General features: G+C 52.4%; 1 protein-coding gene across 6 annotated transcripts in view; it reads right to left on the bottom strand.

Moving 5' to 3' along the window:
• SCLY (selenocysteine lyase) overlaps positions 1 to 15,940 on the bottom strand; it is a 951,200-nt gene that overhangs the window by 797,274 nt on the left and 137,986 nt on the right. For all 6 annotated transcript variants that reach the window (XM_069618226.1, XM_069618229.1, XM_069618227.1 and 3 more), the window contains 2 exons: positions 1,291 to 1,384; positions 222 to 334 (listed from right to left, as the gene is read on the bottom strand). In XM_069618226.1, coding sequence (XP_069474327.1) covers positions 222 to 334; positions 1,291 to 1,331 — 154 coding nt within the window. In that variant the 5' untranslated portion in view covers positions 1,332 to 1,384. The remainder of the gene's footprint in view (positions 1 to 221; positions 335 to 1,290; positions 1,385 to 15,940) is intronic.

A 15,940-nucleotide genomic window follows, 5' to 3' on the forward strand; every position in this document is an offset into this window, starting at 1 on the left:
AAGGGGCATGTAGCTTTGATTACCATTTTTCAGATCCCTATAGTGGTGTTGGCAATTCTGAAAATGTTATAAAGAAGGTAGAGAAAAGGCTAAGTGTGCCATAATCACCACAAATGTCATTATTGTTGCATGATCTATTATGGTTCTCAAGGCCTTGCTGAATGACATCACATATCTGATGAGCGTGTGTAATCTGATGGGCGTCACTGCCTTTGACATACCTGCTACATATGAGCTGCTTGGGTTCCCCCAAGCCTCCGTCATGGCCTCTGTTACAGCCTGAATCACTTTGGGTTCCAAAGGAGTGGTGGCATTATAGTCCATATAGACCTTCCTGCACAGGGAACAAAAATACATAACTATAATGTCAACAAGAGAAATGAGGGAATAGAAAAAGCCTAAGGGATTACTGCAATTATGGGTGAGGTGTCGGATGAAGTGGTAAAAGTGAGACATATCTCAACAATTTTGGGTCCTTTCACACCACTATTTGGAAATCCCCAGTTTATGCCAGGGATGGATGTGAGAGCCTTTGAGAAGTGGAGGGAGGCAGGATGTTTAAGGTTTAAAGACCTGATGCATGATAATTCTGGGACCAAGTGTGCTTGACAATGCAGGTGGTGGTAGGGATAGATACACCCATGGGGGATAGGGAAATGTGTTCTGGGCCTTGGGACAAAGGATATGGCATCACAAGGGAAGGCACGCAGTAAGGCATGTATGGTTTTGACATTGGCTGCTTTACTTGCGATTCCCCGGTAATGGAAGAAGGATGCTCCCCCCCCCCCCCCCCCTGCATGAAAGGTCAAATAAAATATGGCATATACTGCCATGGAATGGGTCACCTATAATTTAAAAGGGAATAGTCAAAGGTTCAGGACAGGTTGGGGTGTATTGCTGGAAAATTTGAGTGATGACTATAGGATTCAATTATGCCTGCAGAACATTCGGATTCTGTACATTGCCTAAGGTCTTACTTAACACTGATAACGATGATGGATTTCTCTCTACTATCATAGATGCTAAAGGTGCTGCAGATCGTGGAATGGGGGTGTGAGGCAGAAGGGATGAGAATGGGAGGGAGTGTGGGGTATTGATATGTTAACTTTGTGAAATGCCAATAAAAATAATGTATACAAAAAAAATGAAAAAGCCTAAGAACAAATGTTTTGACAGAGAAAGAGTGGATGACTTCCAGAACAGAAGGACATTTAAAATAAAAGAAATAACGTCAGGAAGAGGGGATGTAAAGACACCATGCTGCCCCGAGAAAGTTGAAATACAACATGCCTTTCATCAGAACTCTGATCTCCTCCTTTGATGTGTTCCATGTCCCTAGCATGTGCGGTCTGCTTTATCAGGTTGCCCAACTCCTCAGTGGATACTGTGGGAGATAGAAACAAAGTGCAGATTGTTAACCAAATAACACCTCCAAAGGCATGGGTGCTATCATCTTGGGGAACTGTCTTAAGTAAATAGACCATGCTAATGATGTTACAAAGAATAATGTATGGCAGTCAGGTTTGATTTCATTATCGCAGATGGTTTGTCAATAATGCTGTTCACATTTTTAGAGCAGGGTCAAATATGAACATTAGCACGCTAGCCCCTAGCCCTGGACATAGTATAAATCACCTCAGTTAGTCTCAAGAGTTTCATAGTTTACCAGATGGACAGTGGTGAGGGTGTGAAATTAAGGATCGCAGTTTTTGGTTCTCTGCTTACTTTACTTTCAAGTGCAAATATAAAGGTTTTGATTAACAGGTTCCACTGAAAGAATTCAACATGCAAGGGGAAATACCATGTGAGCAACACAAAGTATGATCTCTATTACTCAAACAAATTAAACAACCAATAAGTCACATTTTATAGAGTATTCAGTGTTAATGCCACCAGTAAAAATATCATCATGAGACAATGTTTGTTCAAATTTGCACCTGCACTACTATGAGGGGCCAGAAATGAGAGACGGACACAGAGTTGTAAAGTTTTCAACATTAGACATTAAAATAAAAGGATTTGGATAAAGGCATGTATGTCCCTATCCTAAAGAGAGTTTCCCTACCTATGAAACTGAAACAGTCTGTGTCTGGTCATCAAAAGTAGGCAAATTGTCCTTGAGTCCAAAACATATCTGACCCTCACACTAAAAATGATCAACAAAATGTGCAAGGAACATGTCTGCATTAAATTTAATAAAAAGGGTGCAACACCCAAATATATCAATCCAACTTAACAACCCTTGCACCGAGGGCATGATTTCTTTTCCCTGAACTGTTTCAGGTACAATGTTGAAAGTGTTCAGTTCAAACAAGAGTTCCTTAAGAGTGGTACAAATGTCTCTTTCCTATAACACTTCCTTAAGATGAAGTGTTTTTTCCAAACCATGGTGGTTTAACGATGGCAGGGTATCTCTTGGCAACTTAAGAAAAGATGTTTAACACTTTCTTAGGGATGATGAGAAAATTGGCTTTCCAAACAAAGGCTCCCCAAGAGAAATATAAATGTCTCTTTTACACAATGGGCCTCACTACGAGATAGGCAGTAAAAATCTGTCATGACCGGCATGCCAGTATGAAAGTGTCCGTGCTGTAACCACGCCGCAAATAACGTACAATTACCAGTCTGCGTGCATGCGCGTCCCTGCATGCCGGCTAGCCGGTAAAGTCCCCCCAAACTCCCTGATAGCGGCATCAAGGAATCCGCTGAAACCTCCCCCAGCGCTGTTGGTACCCCAAATAACGGTACCACCACTACAGTACCATCACTAACGGTGCTGTCCCTACCGGTACCGTCACTACCGGCACTAGAAGTAACGTCATTGCGCCAGAACAGGAAACGCACCAGAGGCCATCTTAAAAAACACAATCCATTGCAATCCTCTGCAGACAGGACATGAGCAGCCAACTTCCCAACCCCTACTGTTGTACAATGGCGAAAGTAACCAAGAAAAGCGCAGCACATATGCGAAAACTGCGTTTCAGCAACAATGAGCTAAATATGCTTGCTGATACATTAGTGGAGCAGGCGGATGTGGTTTTCAGTGCAGACCTGCGCCGTCCAGCACAGCTATTGAAGAAAAGAATATTGGAGGATACTGCTAGAAAGACGGGTGCGGTTGGAACCACTGCACGGTCAGTAAAGGACTGCAGGAAGCGGTGGGATGACCTGCGCCTGCGAGTCCGAAACATCCTATCGCCCAACCGCAGCCAGGGGCTGGCAACAGGCGGCGGTCCAAACTCCCACATAAAGCTGTCGAGGTGGGAAGAGACTTGTAGCTCAACCATCTACATGGAGGCCATTGAAGAAGTTGGTGGAGCGGCATATGGAATCCCATCATCAGCTGACCCTTTGCGCACCACACAAGTCCCCACAAACACCTGACATCCAAAGTAAAACGTAGGCCAAGAAATGTGAACCCGATGAGAGCAAATACATGGCCCATCATACACACATACACAGATCCCCGTCGAGAAGCTGGACCCACCACTGTCACATCAAAATGCATGCAGCTCCTATACCCAATCCACACCCAATAGCCCCCCCGTGAGTGTCTGTGCTCCCCCTTTCCACCCGTGAGTATCTGTGCTCCCGTTTGCCCCCGTGAGTATCTGTGCTCCCCCATGCCCCCCGTGAGTGTCTGTGCTCCCCCTTGCCCCCGTGTCTGTACTCCTCCTTGCCCGCCCGTGAGCGTCTGTGCTCCCCCTTGCCCCCCGTGAGTGTCTGTGCTCTCCTTGCCCCCCTGTGAGTGTCTGGTTGCCCCCTGACCCCCATTGAGTGTCTGCTTGCCCCATGCCCCTCTGAGTGTTTGTGCTCCCCCTTGCCCCCCCGTGGGTGTCTTTGCTCCCCCTTGCCCCCCTGTGAGCGTCTGTGCTCCCCCTTCCTCCCTGTGAGTGTCTGTGCTCCCCTTTGCCCCCCTGTTAGTGTGTTTGCCCCATGCCCCCGTGAGTGTCTGTTTGCCCCCATGACCCCCCTTGAGTGACTGTGCGCCCCCTTTCCCTTGTGAGTGTCTGTTGTGCCCCCCTGCCGCCTTGCCCCCCCCGTTAGGTCTGTGTACCCCTTGCCCCCCTTGATCTGCCTTCTGCCGCCTCACCCCTCTTCTTTTGCCACCTTCCTACTCCTCACCCCACTATCTTTCTCCCTCTTCTCATTCTTCCCCCAACTTAACACTTACTCCTCCCCTCATTGTCTTCTCCTTCCTCCCCTGCTCTATTAATTTGTCGCCGACAAATTTGCACTGTAGCGTGTCTTGTTCATCGCCTTGTCCCCACTCTTATCCCCCCGTGATCCCCTCCCACCCCTCCTCCTGTTTACCTCTTGCACTACATCAATTGTCGTCAGGCATAGTAATGTTACTGCTTGTTTTGTTCTTCTTTTCCCTTCCCTCTTTGCCTTATCTGTTCCATGCACTTGCACTATCTGAAATGTCGCCAGGCCTAGTACGATAGTTATTTTTCACATTCTGTATTGTTTCAAGGACTTTCATTGAATATAACTGTATTTTCCTATGTTCCCCCCTCCTTGAAGTGCTTTGAAACAAATTGTGTATGGGCGCTATATAAATAAACAATCAATCAATACACAAACAAAAATCACACTTCACACAGCAGGCAAGGCACAACACACATGTTGAAAACATGACTGCACCTGAGGGATGCCAATACTACCCCCCCACAATCTTGCAAGCACCCTGTCCACCACGCCAACAAGCATGCAACAAACCACAAGGTCCAAACTGCACAAACACCAATGCATGCATGAAGCAAGTACTCGCATCACTGATGCCCTGCCTCTCGGTCCCCCACAGGCACCGATGCAGAAAGCGTTGAGGATCATGCAGCGCCACAGCCCAAGCCACCTGCCAAGAGGTCCAGGGATCAGGACAATGGCACCAGGCCATCCACGTCCAGGGCCACAAGGATGAGCCAAGGGGCTCACAAGGCACACACCAGTGCCCAACCGGCTGCACAGCACCCAACACCGGTCCAACAAACACCTGCCCCTGCCCCCCTGGAGAGAAACATCACACAGGATGAGGCCACATCTGTGGCAAGCAACCACGATAGCACGCTGTCAGCAGCCACAAGTTCAGTTGAGGGGCATGAGGAGGTCACCCATGAAGGAGGCAGCATGTTGGGGGATGGACATACACCCAGCCCGCAGGACACACCACAGGGCACTGCTCAGCATGAGCCTGAAGGCCAGGGCAGCCAGGAGGATTGGTCTCCACCAGAGGACAGCCCCGTCCTGCGCACGTCCACACCAGCCATGGAAACATCCACCACTTGCCCCGCAATAAGGGACCTCGAGGGACGTTTGTCAAGGATGGAAGCCGTCAAGAGTCAATGCATGCTCTTCTAAAGCAATATGTTGCTGATGGGGAGGCAACATGACGGGCAATGAGGGAGAACACTGAGGCCATCATCAAGGCCGTAAATGAAAATTATGAGCGGGCCCATGAGGGCTTTGCAACTGTGGCCCAGATACTGGAGAGAATGGCCAATACCATGAAGCAGCGGCGTCCTGTGGCAACCGAGCCACATCCATCCACTGCCACGCCTACCAGCTCAACTCAGACAATCCCAGTGCGCAGGTCCCTGTGCAGCATGCGGCGCACAGACATGCACCCCCCTCCATCTGGAAGTGGGCGGCAGTAGCAGGGGTACACTACACGTGTTGCCTGGAAGTGCATCTAGACACATGTTGTGCTCTTGTGTGTCGGTGTTGGGAGGGGGTGTGTGGAGGTGCTGGGGGTGGAGGAGGGGAGGGAGGTTTGGGAGTGTTGGGAGTTGGAGGGAGGTAGGAGGGGTTGTGTGGGGCTGTTGGGGATGGGGAGGTGGGAGGAGCTGTGTGGGGGCGTTTCAGGGGTGGAGGGTCCATTCATGTTGTAAATCACAACTGTTCAATACACCCGTTGTTAAAACAAACAAAAAAAATAATAATCACATGACTGCACATTGCTTCTTCAGCGTGTGTCAATTTATTGCATGACAGTGCGAATTCATCCCCAAACCCAGTGCTCATATTCCCCCTGTCACAGTGCCCAGGGTCCCACATCCATATCACCCTCTGCATCCCAGTGTATCAGAAGGAACAAGTTACTTACCTGTAACTGTTGTTCTCCAGCATGGGTCTGGCATGGATTCACATGCTCATGAATATTCCCCGTCGTGAGGCTGGGAATCCTCGGTAAAGAAAAAATCAGTATCAGTTTCGTTTCTGATCTGTCTTTCGTAGTAGTAACCTATCACTGATCTCTGCGTCATACTGACCACAGCCAATGACTGCCCTCTACCTAAGCCCCGCCTCTGGCAGCCATCTTCAGATTTGGTAGCACGTGAAGTGGCAGTATGACCAAGTGAAGAGCCGCAGAGGGGTAGGCGGGAGGGTTCGCATGTGAATCCATGCCAGACCCATGCTGGAGAACAACAATTACAGGTAAGTAACTTGTTCCTTCTCCAGCATGGGGTCTGGCATGGATTCACATGCTCATGAATAAAGAATACATAGCAGTACACACATGCACAACCACGGGAGGTGGCAAAGGCTCAACATTAAGCATTACATCAAACTCAACATTAAGCAAATCTTACCTCCTCGCCAAGCTCACCTTAGGCGAACAGGTTGCGCAGCACTGCTTGGCCGACCCTGGACTCCTCCCTGGAATCCCGATCGACGCAGTAGAATTTCGTGAAGGTGTGCGTCGACCTCCACATAGCAGCCCTGCAGATGTCCAGCAAGGGCACACCAGATAGGAACGCCGTGGTAGCTGCGATCGCTCTGGTGGAATGGGCTCTCGGACGGCCAGGCAGTGGTCGGTTTGCCAACCGATGACAGTACATGATACAGCCGGAGAGCCATCTGGAAATGGAAGCCTTCGAGAGAGCCTTCCCCTGATTGACAGGTCCAAAGTTCACAAAGAGTTGTGACGTCTTCCGAAAACGCTTTGTGCGGTCCACGTAGAACTTCAGCGCTCTAGCCACATCCAGCGAGTGCAAAGTCCTTTCAGCCGGCGACGAAGGCGACGGGAAGAAAACAGGCAACACCAAGGGTTCGTTGAGGTGGAAGTCCGACGGCACCTTGGGCATGAAGGAGGGGTGCGTCCTGAGCACTACCCTCGTGTCGTGAAAAGTCAAGTACGGGGCCTTGCAGGAAAGGGCCTGGATCTCTCCCACCCGTCGTGCGGAGGTGATGGCCACAAGAAACGCTGTTTTCCACGACAAGAACTTCAACGGAGCCGAGTGCAGAGGCTCGAACGGAGGTCCCATGAGCTTGGTCAGCACCACGTTGAGCTCCCACGCCGGGGCCGGAGCCTTCACCGGCGGGAACGATCTGAACAGTCCCTTCATGAACTCTTTCACCAGACGATGAGACCACAAAGACGTCCGCCCCGTGGTTCTGGTGTATCGGGAGATCGCAGCAAGATGAATCTTGATGGACGCGTGCGCCAGTCCAGCCTTGGCCAGCGTCAGTAGGTACGGCAGTACTTGGGGAGCCGTAACCCGTAGAGGGTTAATCTTCTGTGCGTGGCACCAGACAGAGAACCTCTTCCATTTGTGTCCGTAGCATTTAAGAGTTGAGGACGCCCTGGCCTTTGCAAGAACCTCTCTGCAGTCGGCCGGTATGTCGTATCCTCCAAACTCTAACGCTGCAGGAGCCAGGCCTGCAAGTTCAGCGACTTCGGGTCGTGATGGAGGATGGCGCCTCCTACCCTGGAGAGAAGATCTGCGTCCACTGGAAGCTTGATTGACGGGGACGCTGACAAGTCCAGAAGGTCCGGGAACCATATCTGCCTCGGCCACGCAGGTGCGACGAGGATCATCCTGCACCGTGACCTCTTGAGCTGGTTGATGAGCTGGATCAGCAATGGCAATGGAGGGAACGCGTATAGAAACAGGCCCTCCCAGGGGAACGAGAAAGCATCGCCCATGCTCCTCGGCTGGGGATACCTGCTGGCGAACCTCCGGCACTTGGAGTTCGTCGCCGTCGCGAACAGATCGATCTGGGGTGTGCCCCACCGTCAGAAGAGGCGGTCCACTAGATCCTGTCATAGATCCCACTCATGGCACGAGCGCAGCTCCCTGCTGAGTGAGTCGGCGATGGTGTTTTTTATCCCTGCCAGATGAAACGGCACCAGAAACATCCCTTGGGCGACGGCCCAATGCCACAGAGCCTGCGCCTCCCTGGACAGGGCTGGGGACCTGGTTCCGCCCTGTTTCCTGATGTAGAACATGGTGGTGGTGTTGTCGGTGAAGATCCTCACCACCTTGCCCTTGAGGGACGGAAGGAAGGACCTGAGGGCCCAAAACACTGCACGGAGCTCCAGGACGTTGATATGGAGGGACTTCTCCGTCGGGAGCCAAAGGCCTCTCGCGTGCAGATTTTCGATGTGCGCTCCCCACCCTTCTAGGGAGGCATCCGTGGTTACTGTCTCCTGGTGGCCGGGGGTCTCGGGTGCCCCACCACCGGATCGCTTGTTGGAAACTCTCGTCGAGTGTGATCCTCTCCTCGAAGCTGCCCGTCGTCTGGATCCAGCGCGCGTCCAGGAACTCCTGCAACGGGCGCATCCGGAGCCTGCACAGGGGGATGAGGTAAATGCAATAAGACATCATTCCGAGGAGGGACTTGATGGACCTCACTCTGGCCGCGTCCGCAACCAGCATTCGCTGCACCTTGCCCAAAATGGCCCTCGTCCTTTTCTCCGACGGATAGGCCAGAAGCGACACTGTGTCGAGCTTCGCTCCCAGAAACAGTGCGTCTTGCGCGGGCACCAGGTGGGACTTGGCGTAGTTTATGGAGAATCCCAGGTCCGTGAGAAGTTGGACGGTCCTTGCCGTGTGATCCACGGCGAGCTCCTTCGTCTTCGCTCGGATGAGCCAGTCGTCCAGGTAGGGGTAGACGTGGATCCCCTCTCGGCGCAGCTGCGCCGCCACCGATGCGAGGCACTTGGTGAACAGCCTGGGTGAGGGAAGGGCTCTGAACTGATAGTGACGCCCTTGGACCACGAACCTGAGAAACTTTCGGTGTCCCTTTAGGATGGTGCCTTGATGAATTTGTTCAGTCGTCGTAGGTCCAGGATGGGACGCCATCCTCCCGTCTTCTTCTTCACGAGGAAGTATCTTGGGTAAACTCCGGAGCCCCGAAGCCTCTTTAGGACGAGCTCGATGGCGCCCTTCTTGAGCATCGCCTTTACCTCCAAGAGAAGTTGAGGGATGTGATGTTCTTTCCTGGCCACAGGGGGGATGCGCGGGCACCTCTTTAGAAACTCGAGCGTGTGACCCTGGGCTAGGGCGTCCAGCACCCAACGGTCGGTGGAGATGGACTCCCACACGCTGATGAAGCTCGCCAGCCGGCCTCCCACCGGGGTGCTTCGGTGGGGGCCCGACCCCACGGCCGGTTCAGTCCTGCTTCGACGAGGCTTTGCCGCCTTGACCTCCTTGGCGACGACGGCGGGGTCCGCTTGACTTGCCTCGTCCCCTGTAAGCTTCCTGCGACGACGAACGGGCCGCTTGACAGTAGGTGGAAAATCCGCCGCCGGAACCTTTGGAGGCACCCTGTTTGCCTCCGCAGCTCCGAAAGGGCGGCTGCCGTTGCTGGAGAACCCCAAGAGCCCGGGCCGTCTCCGTGTCTGCCTTGATGGCTTGAAGGGAATCGTCCACTGTTTTCCCAAACAGGTTGTTTCCGTCGAACGGCATGTCCAAGACTCTGGTCTGCACGTCCTGACGGAAGTCAGTAGCCTTGAGCCATCCACGCCGCCTAAGGCACACGCCGTTGCCCAACTGGCGAAATCCAGTGTCAGCGATGTCCGTCGCAATCGTAATGGCGTGGTCCGACGCCACCTCTCCTTCCTGCAAGATCTCTAGGGCATCCGCCCTCTTGTCGTCCGGTAGGAAGTCCAGCAGGGGGGCCAGTTTGTACCACCACTCCCTGTCGTAGCGGGCTACGATAGCCAAGGCGTTGGCCGCCTTAATCGTCGTCGCTGCAGACGAGATGACCCTGCGTCCCATCGTATCCAATTTCTTTCCCTCGCCGTCCGGCGGGGAGGTCGACGTAGAGGCCGCGCCCCCCCCGCTTTCTTCCTTGCCGCCGCGGAGACGACAGAGTCCGGGGTCGGCTGTGCCCGAAGGCACAAGGGGGCCGCGTCCGGGACCCGGTACTTCTTCTCGTACCGATCTCTTCTAGCTGGCGTCGTGGATGGGTTCTTGAGGAGGGCGAGGCCCTCATCCCAAATATCGTCCAGTAGAGGTACGGAGAGGACCGTCTTCCTCTTGGCCTCGCGCCGTTGATAAAGGAAACCTTCCTTCTTCTTCTCTTCCGGGCAGAGCTGGAAAAGCTCGGATGTCCTGGCGATCATGGAGTGAAACGATCCAATCTCGTAGGGCGGGGAAGCCCGGGTGGGAGGTGACGGTGGCAGATCCTCGTCGTAAACCTCGTCGTCCGTACCCGTCGCGGCCGTGTCAGTCCCCGTATCATCCCCACGAGTCGTGGACGGGGAGGAGGGCTGAACAGGGCGCGATGGCTGAAAAGGAGGTGGAGGATGAATCCTTCTTCTCTTAGGGGGAGGGCTCCCAGAAGGGCCTGGCTCCGGGTCCCCCGTCGGGAGCGGTACCTCCGTTGGTGGTAACGGCAGTCTCGTCCTTATCTCCGAGCATAAGGACTGTATAGCCAAAAAAAATGGCCGCCGAGTTGTCTTGCGGCACTGGTTGAGGGGATTCCGACGGGCGGTCAGGGGCCCCCGTCAGCACCCTCGACGTTATCGTCGTCTCCCACGTCGGGGTCCCTCCCGACGGGCTGGTCGTCTTCCACGCCAACGCCGTGGCTTAAGACTTCGATCAGCTCTTCCTCAGAGGTTGAGGCCGAATCCACGACGACCTCCTGCCCCCCCTTTTTCTTCTCCGTCGGAGGTTTCACGGGGGTCCTGTCGATGGGCATAAAAGAGGACTCCCTCCGCGGTGGCAGGGAGACTCTGAGCCCCGAGGTCGCCACCACCGGTGTAGCCTCCACAGGCTGAGCCAGGGCCGCCGCGACTGTCTCGATAGAGGCCTTGGCCGATGGATTAAGGCTTTCACCACCTTAGGTGCGCTCATCGCCTTCTCCTTGGGGGGAGGGTCACTGCCTCGCTCTCCCTCCAATGGGGCCTTCGAGCTCGACCGGGGCCTCTCCAGGAGCTACGCCGGGTGCTCGGCCTTCCTCTTACCCGAACCAGAGCATTGGCTCGTGGTTGATGGTGCCGGGGAGGATGCGCCCTGCCTGGCGCCCGTAGAGCCCGACCGTTCGGCGCTCCCGGTGCCAGCGGACTCGCGGTGCTTGGCCTTGTGTTGGACCCCCGTCGCCGGGGCGTCCTCAAAGGTCTTAGAAGACCGCTCGGATTTCTTCTTCTTCTTCTCGCCTGACGGGCTCTTCCCTTCCAGCCAGTTGGCGAGACGTTGATGGCGGTCCTTCATGGTCCGCTCCGACATATTGCCGCAAAAACGCACAGTCCTTCTCCACGTGCGTCTTGTCCTCATGTAGGCAGTACAGACAAAAGGAGTGTTCGTCCTCCTTAAAGACATTCTGAAGCTGGCATCCAGGGCAGACCCTGAACAGCTTTCCGGGCGTCGAACTTCCCTTCTCCTGGGCCATGTCCGAGATGGGCCTAAGAAACTTCTGGAGTCCTCCAAAAGCGTGGCTCGACGAAATCTTCACCCTTGAGGGGCGTAGACGAATCCGACACGGGTCCCCGTTGATCGGATTAAGCAACGGTGGAGCTTGAGGCTCTTTTGACCAAAAATCGAAGTTTTTGAGAAAAAAAACGTGAAAAAATAGCACTAACGCTCGAGAGCAATAGCACGAGGATCCCAACACTTGAACGTGCGGTAAAAATCTGAAGATGGCTGCCAGAGGCGGGGCTTAGGTAGAGGGCAGTCATTGGCTGTGGTCAGTATGACGCAGAGATCAGTGATTGGTTACTACTATGAAAGACAGATCAGAAACGAAACTGATACTGATTTTTTCTTTACCGAGGATTCCCAGCCTGACGACGGGGAATATTCATGAGCATGTGAATCCATGCCAGACCCCATGCTGGAGAAACTATGGTCTATCACTGATAGGCACACAGCACGTCGCTCATGTGCATTGCGGCCTGGCCGATGTGCAACATCTCCTTCCTCTTCTTCTTCACCTGGTGGTGGCTGGTCCATGTCAGGTGGCAGAGGAACGTTCCGCCGGATGCACATGTTGTGCAGCATGGCACATACCATGATGATCTTGCTCACCTTCTCAGGATCATAAATTAGTGCGCCACCCGACTTGCTGAGGCTGCGAAATAGTGCCTTCAACAGGCCAAAGGTCTGCTCTATGACCACACGAGTGCGTGTATGGGCACGATTGAAGTCCTCTTCATGGCTGTTTTGCAGATTCCTGACAGGGGAAGGAGCCACGGCTTCAGGGGATAGCCAGCATCACCTGCATAGGAGCAGAATAAGGTATGTGTAAGGGTAGTTGTTCTATTCCATTTGTGCTCAGCCTGTACATCGTTCATGCTCATATGCAGTATATCGTGAATAGCAGCTAATGACTTCACATCTGTGCAACTATCTGCCCTGTACACAGCTTGGCACTCCATGGTGCTGGTCTTGGGTGAGGTACACAATTTAGGGGCCTTAACATTGGAATCACCAACCACCCAGATGGAGTGACAAGGTCCATGATGTACTCACATGTGAGGGTTGTGTGGCAGGGGATGAGACAAATGCATATTGGGCAATGCTTTATGCATTAGGCTAATGCCCAGCGTGATACAGCTTGTTTAGTTTATCATGCTTTTGGATGATTGTTGATGCCATGCACGTGTCCCTCGACGTCTTCACACCAATCACAATGGCACAATGTGATTGTTGGTAGGGTCCCCCAGTGTAGGGATGTGTTCCTTGGATGATGCAGTGTGTCGACTTGCATGCTGGTACTCGCTGTGGGTGATTCCTGCACCAATCGCACCCATGTAGGAGTTGTTCAATACTTAATGAGTCCAATTTGAAGCACCCTTGTCACATGTGTTTTACCATTTGTATTCATCTGCACATGTTGCCATGGTGTTATGCAGTGTTACTGTCAGGGAGGGGTAGTGACAGTGGATTTCCCTGAGTGGGTACTCAGACTGCGCAATCATGGATGCATGACCTGCAAGATACTTCAATGCATGTTCGGGTGTATTCAGCTTTGTGACTGGATGGTGGTGCATTGTGGTACTGTGGGTACGGTCAGGTGATGTCCAGTGGACAATTTCAGGGGTGTGCGCTGATTGTGAGTCTGACATTTACACATTGGTGTGCGGCCTGATTAGGTCTACATCCATTTTCTGTGTCATGCATCTTATTTGTATGATTATGGGCACTGTGTTTGCCAGCATGGACAGTGTCCAGGCACCCCATTGAGGACACTCCCATTACCCAGAGGGCAGACAGGATGCATATGCAGGTACCCCCCAAACCTCCACAATACGCTCCCATGGCCCAAAGGGCAGACTCACCCAGCAGCCAGGCACGTCGTTCAGCCTCTCGTTCCATATAGCGGGGTAGCAAGGAGTTCCGCAGCACCATTGCATCATGCGTGGATCCTGGGAATGTGGCACAGCAATGTGTTATCAACTTGCTGTCATCACACACCATCTTGCACATTGATGGAGTGGTATAGCTTCCGATTGCGGTACACCTCCTCCACGGCATGCGGGTCTACCAACTCCACGTGGGTGCAGTCGAGGGCACCAATTACATTGGGCATGCCTGCCAGTGCATGAAAGGCTATTTTGGTGTCATTCACCTCCTGTTCTGTCCGTGGTAGGGATAGGTGGGCCCTTGCATGCTTCATCCAGCACTTGGTTTAGCACACCGGAGAAACATGGTTGTGAGATGCCTTGCAGCTGGCCCACTGTGTGCTGGTAGGTGCCTGTGGCCAGGAAGTGGAGCACAGGCGCCACCTTCAGCAGAGGGGAGATGGCGGTGTAGATGTTGATCAGGCTGACCAAGTCTTCATGTATTAGATCCACTATGGTGGCGATGGTGTCCCTGTCCAGGCGGTACAGAGTGTGGATCTGTGCTGGGGTTAAGTTTAATTAAATGGCCCTTGTGCGAGGGATTGGTGGCTGCCTGCGGGGAACCACTGCCTGAACTGGTGGGATTTTCTGGGGCGGTCTCACCCTCCTTCTCCTCCTGCGTCTCCTCTGTAATCCCTGGTGTACTGCCTGCTCGAGGAGTAGCAGTGCAGGCATGTCCTCCAGTATCGCAACTGCAAGTGGAATCATTTTGGTCTTGGAAGGGGTGTGGTGTGTGGGTGTGCTCCTTTTGTACAGGGCCAGGCTCCATTGCCTCCACCTGTGTTGATTGTGTGCACCTGTGGCAGTTGGGAACACAGCAGTTTACTATTAACGGGTGATCTGCGATGCCAGTATTGCTGGCATCACGGTGCCCCTTCTTACCGGCATCTGGATGCTGGTATGTGCATTTCTGTGCAACTCGTAATGTCCTCTTCCTAGCGGCATGCCGGTATTACTGGCACGGCGGCCACGCGCATGCCGGTATGGTGGTGCACGGCCACAACGGGTCCCTGTCGATGCCGGTAGAACCGGCATCTAGGGTCGTAATACACTGGTCCGCTAATGGATTCCAGTATTGCCTTACTGGTATCGTTATTACCGGAGCGCCAACCTTGTAATGAGGCCCAATACCTTCTTAAGAATAGCAAAGAGTATCTTTTCAAAGTAGTGGTGGTTTTTATAAGAATGGTGCAAAGTGTCTCTTCTACTCAACACTTCATTATGGAAGGTCTCCTGGTGTACTCTCTCGCCAGGGTCCTTTTCACGCAAAATGTTTTTGTTCACAAACTCTAGATGGATTACCTGGTGTACTCCTCTGGCATTGGTAGATCCTCTTCTGCCAGGTATCTTTCCCTCAAAGGCTTGCTGCCTAATGCACCTCTTTCACCAGGTCTTCAAATAATCTTTCAGTTCTCTTTCTCTTTAAGGATAGCATAGGTGTACTCCTTAACTGGTTATACTCTAGTGGCTTCACGTTACACATGTTCCAACTTTCCCCATGTTGGCATTCCTAATATGGAGACTTGTTCAAATTTGGATTGCTGTCTTCATTGGGATTTTTGTATGCAACTTGTTTTAATTAGTTTTTTCAATAGAACAAAAAAGAAAAGAGTACAATAACCATAACCAATCATGCTTGACCTACCAGTATGGACAAACAGACATTGAATAATGTGTAATTACAGGTCTCCCTGTGAAGGTCTGTCAAGTGTATCAATCATAGCAGCATCCGACAGTGCCACCCATCCCATACATTTCCCCTAACCATTGCCCCCCTCCTCCCATTTGCCCCAGATCTTCACAAAATTTGCAGGGCACACTTTGGCATTTTACACTCGTTTTTCCAAGGTCATGCACATGTCCATCTTGGCCATCCAGCTGGCCACCCCGGGGCGATCCGGAGATCCCCACAAGGAGGCAATGACTCTCTTAATCAGTCCCAAGGCAATCGCCAGGAAAGGTTTATCATATTTTGAGAGTCCTATACCCCGAGTAGCATACATTTCAATTCGGAGGGGACTTCCACCTTCACTACATTAGACAACCTGCGGTTACATTTCCCCCACAGTAGATGAACGAAGTGACATTTCCAGAGCGTATGATAAAACGACCCTCCAAGTCACGGACACCGTAGCAACAACCATTGTCAGCCCACCCCCACCCACAGGAGCTTGGACTGCGAATAGTGAATTCAATGTACAATCTTGTACTGTACAAGGCCGAATCTGGCAGACATGGCATACAACACTCACTGTAATCGGATTTCTGATTATTGTATCTGCTTAGATTCAAATGCTGTGCATATAGTCCAACATTTAGTGCTAATAGCAGAGTATTGCATCTTTTTTTCAAAGATCAAAAGGGACT

This window comes from Ambystoma mexicanum, chromosome 10 (genome assembly GCF_040938575.1).
Source record: "Ambystoma mexicanum isolate Mex_15411 chromosome 10, UKY_AmexF1_1, whole genome shotgun sequence".
Lineage (NCBI taxonomy): Eukaryota > Metazoa > Chordata > Amphibia > Caudata > Ambystomatidae > Ambystoma > Ambystoma mexicanum.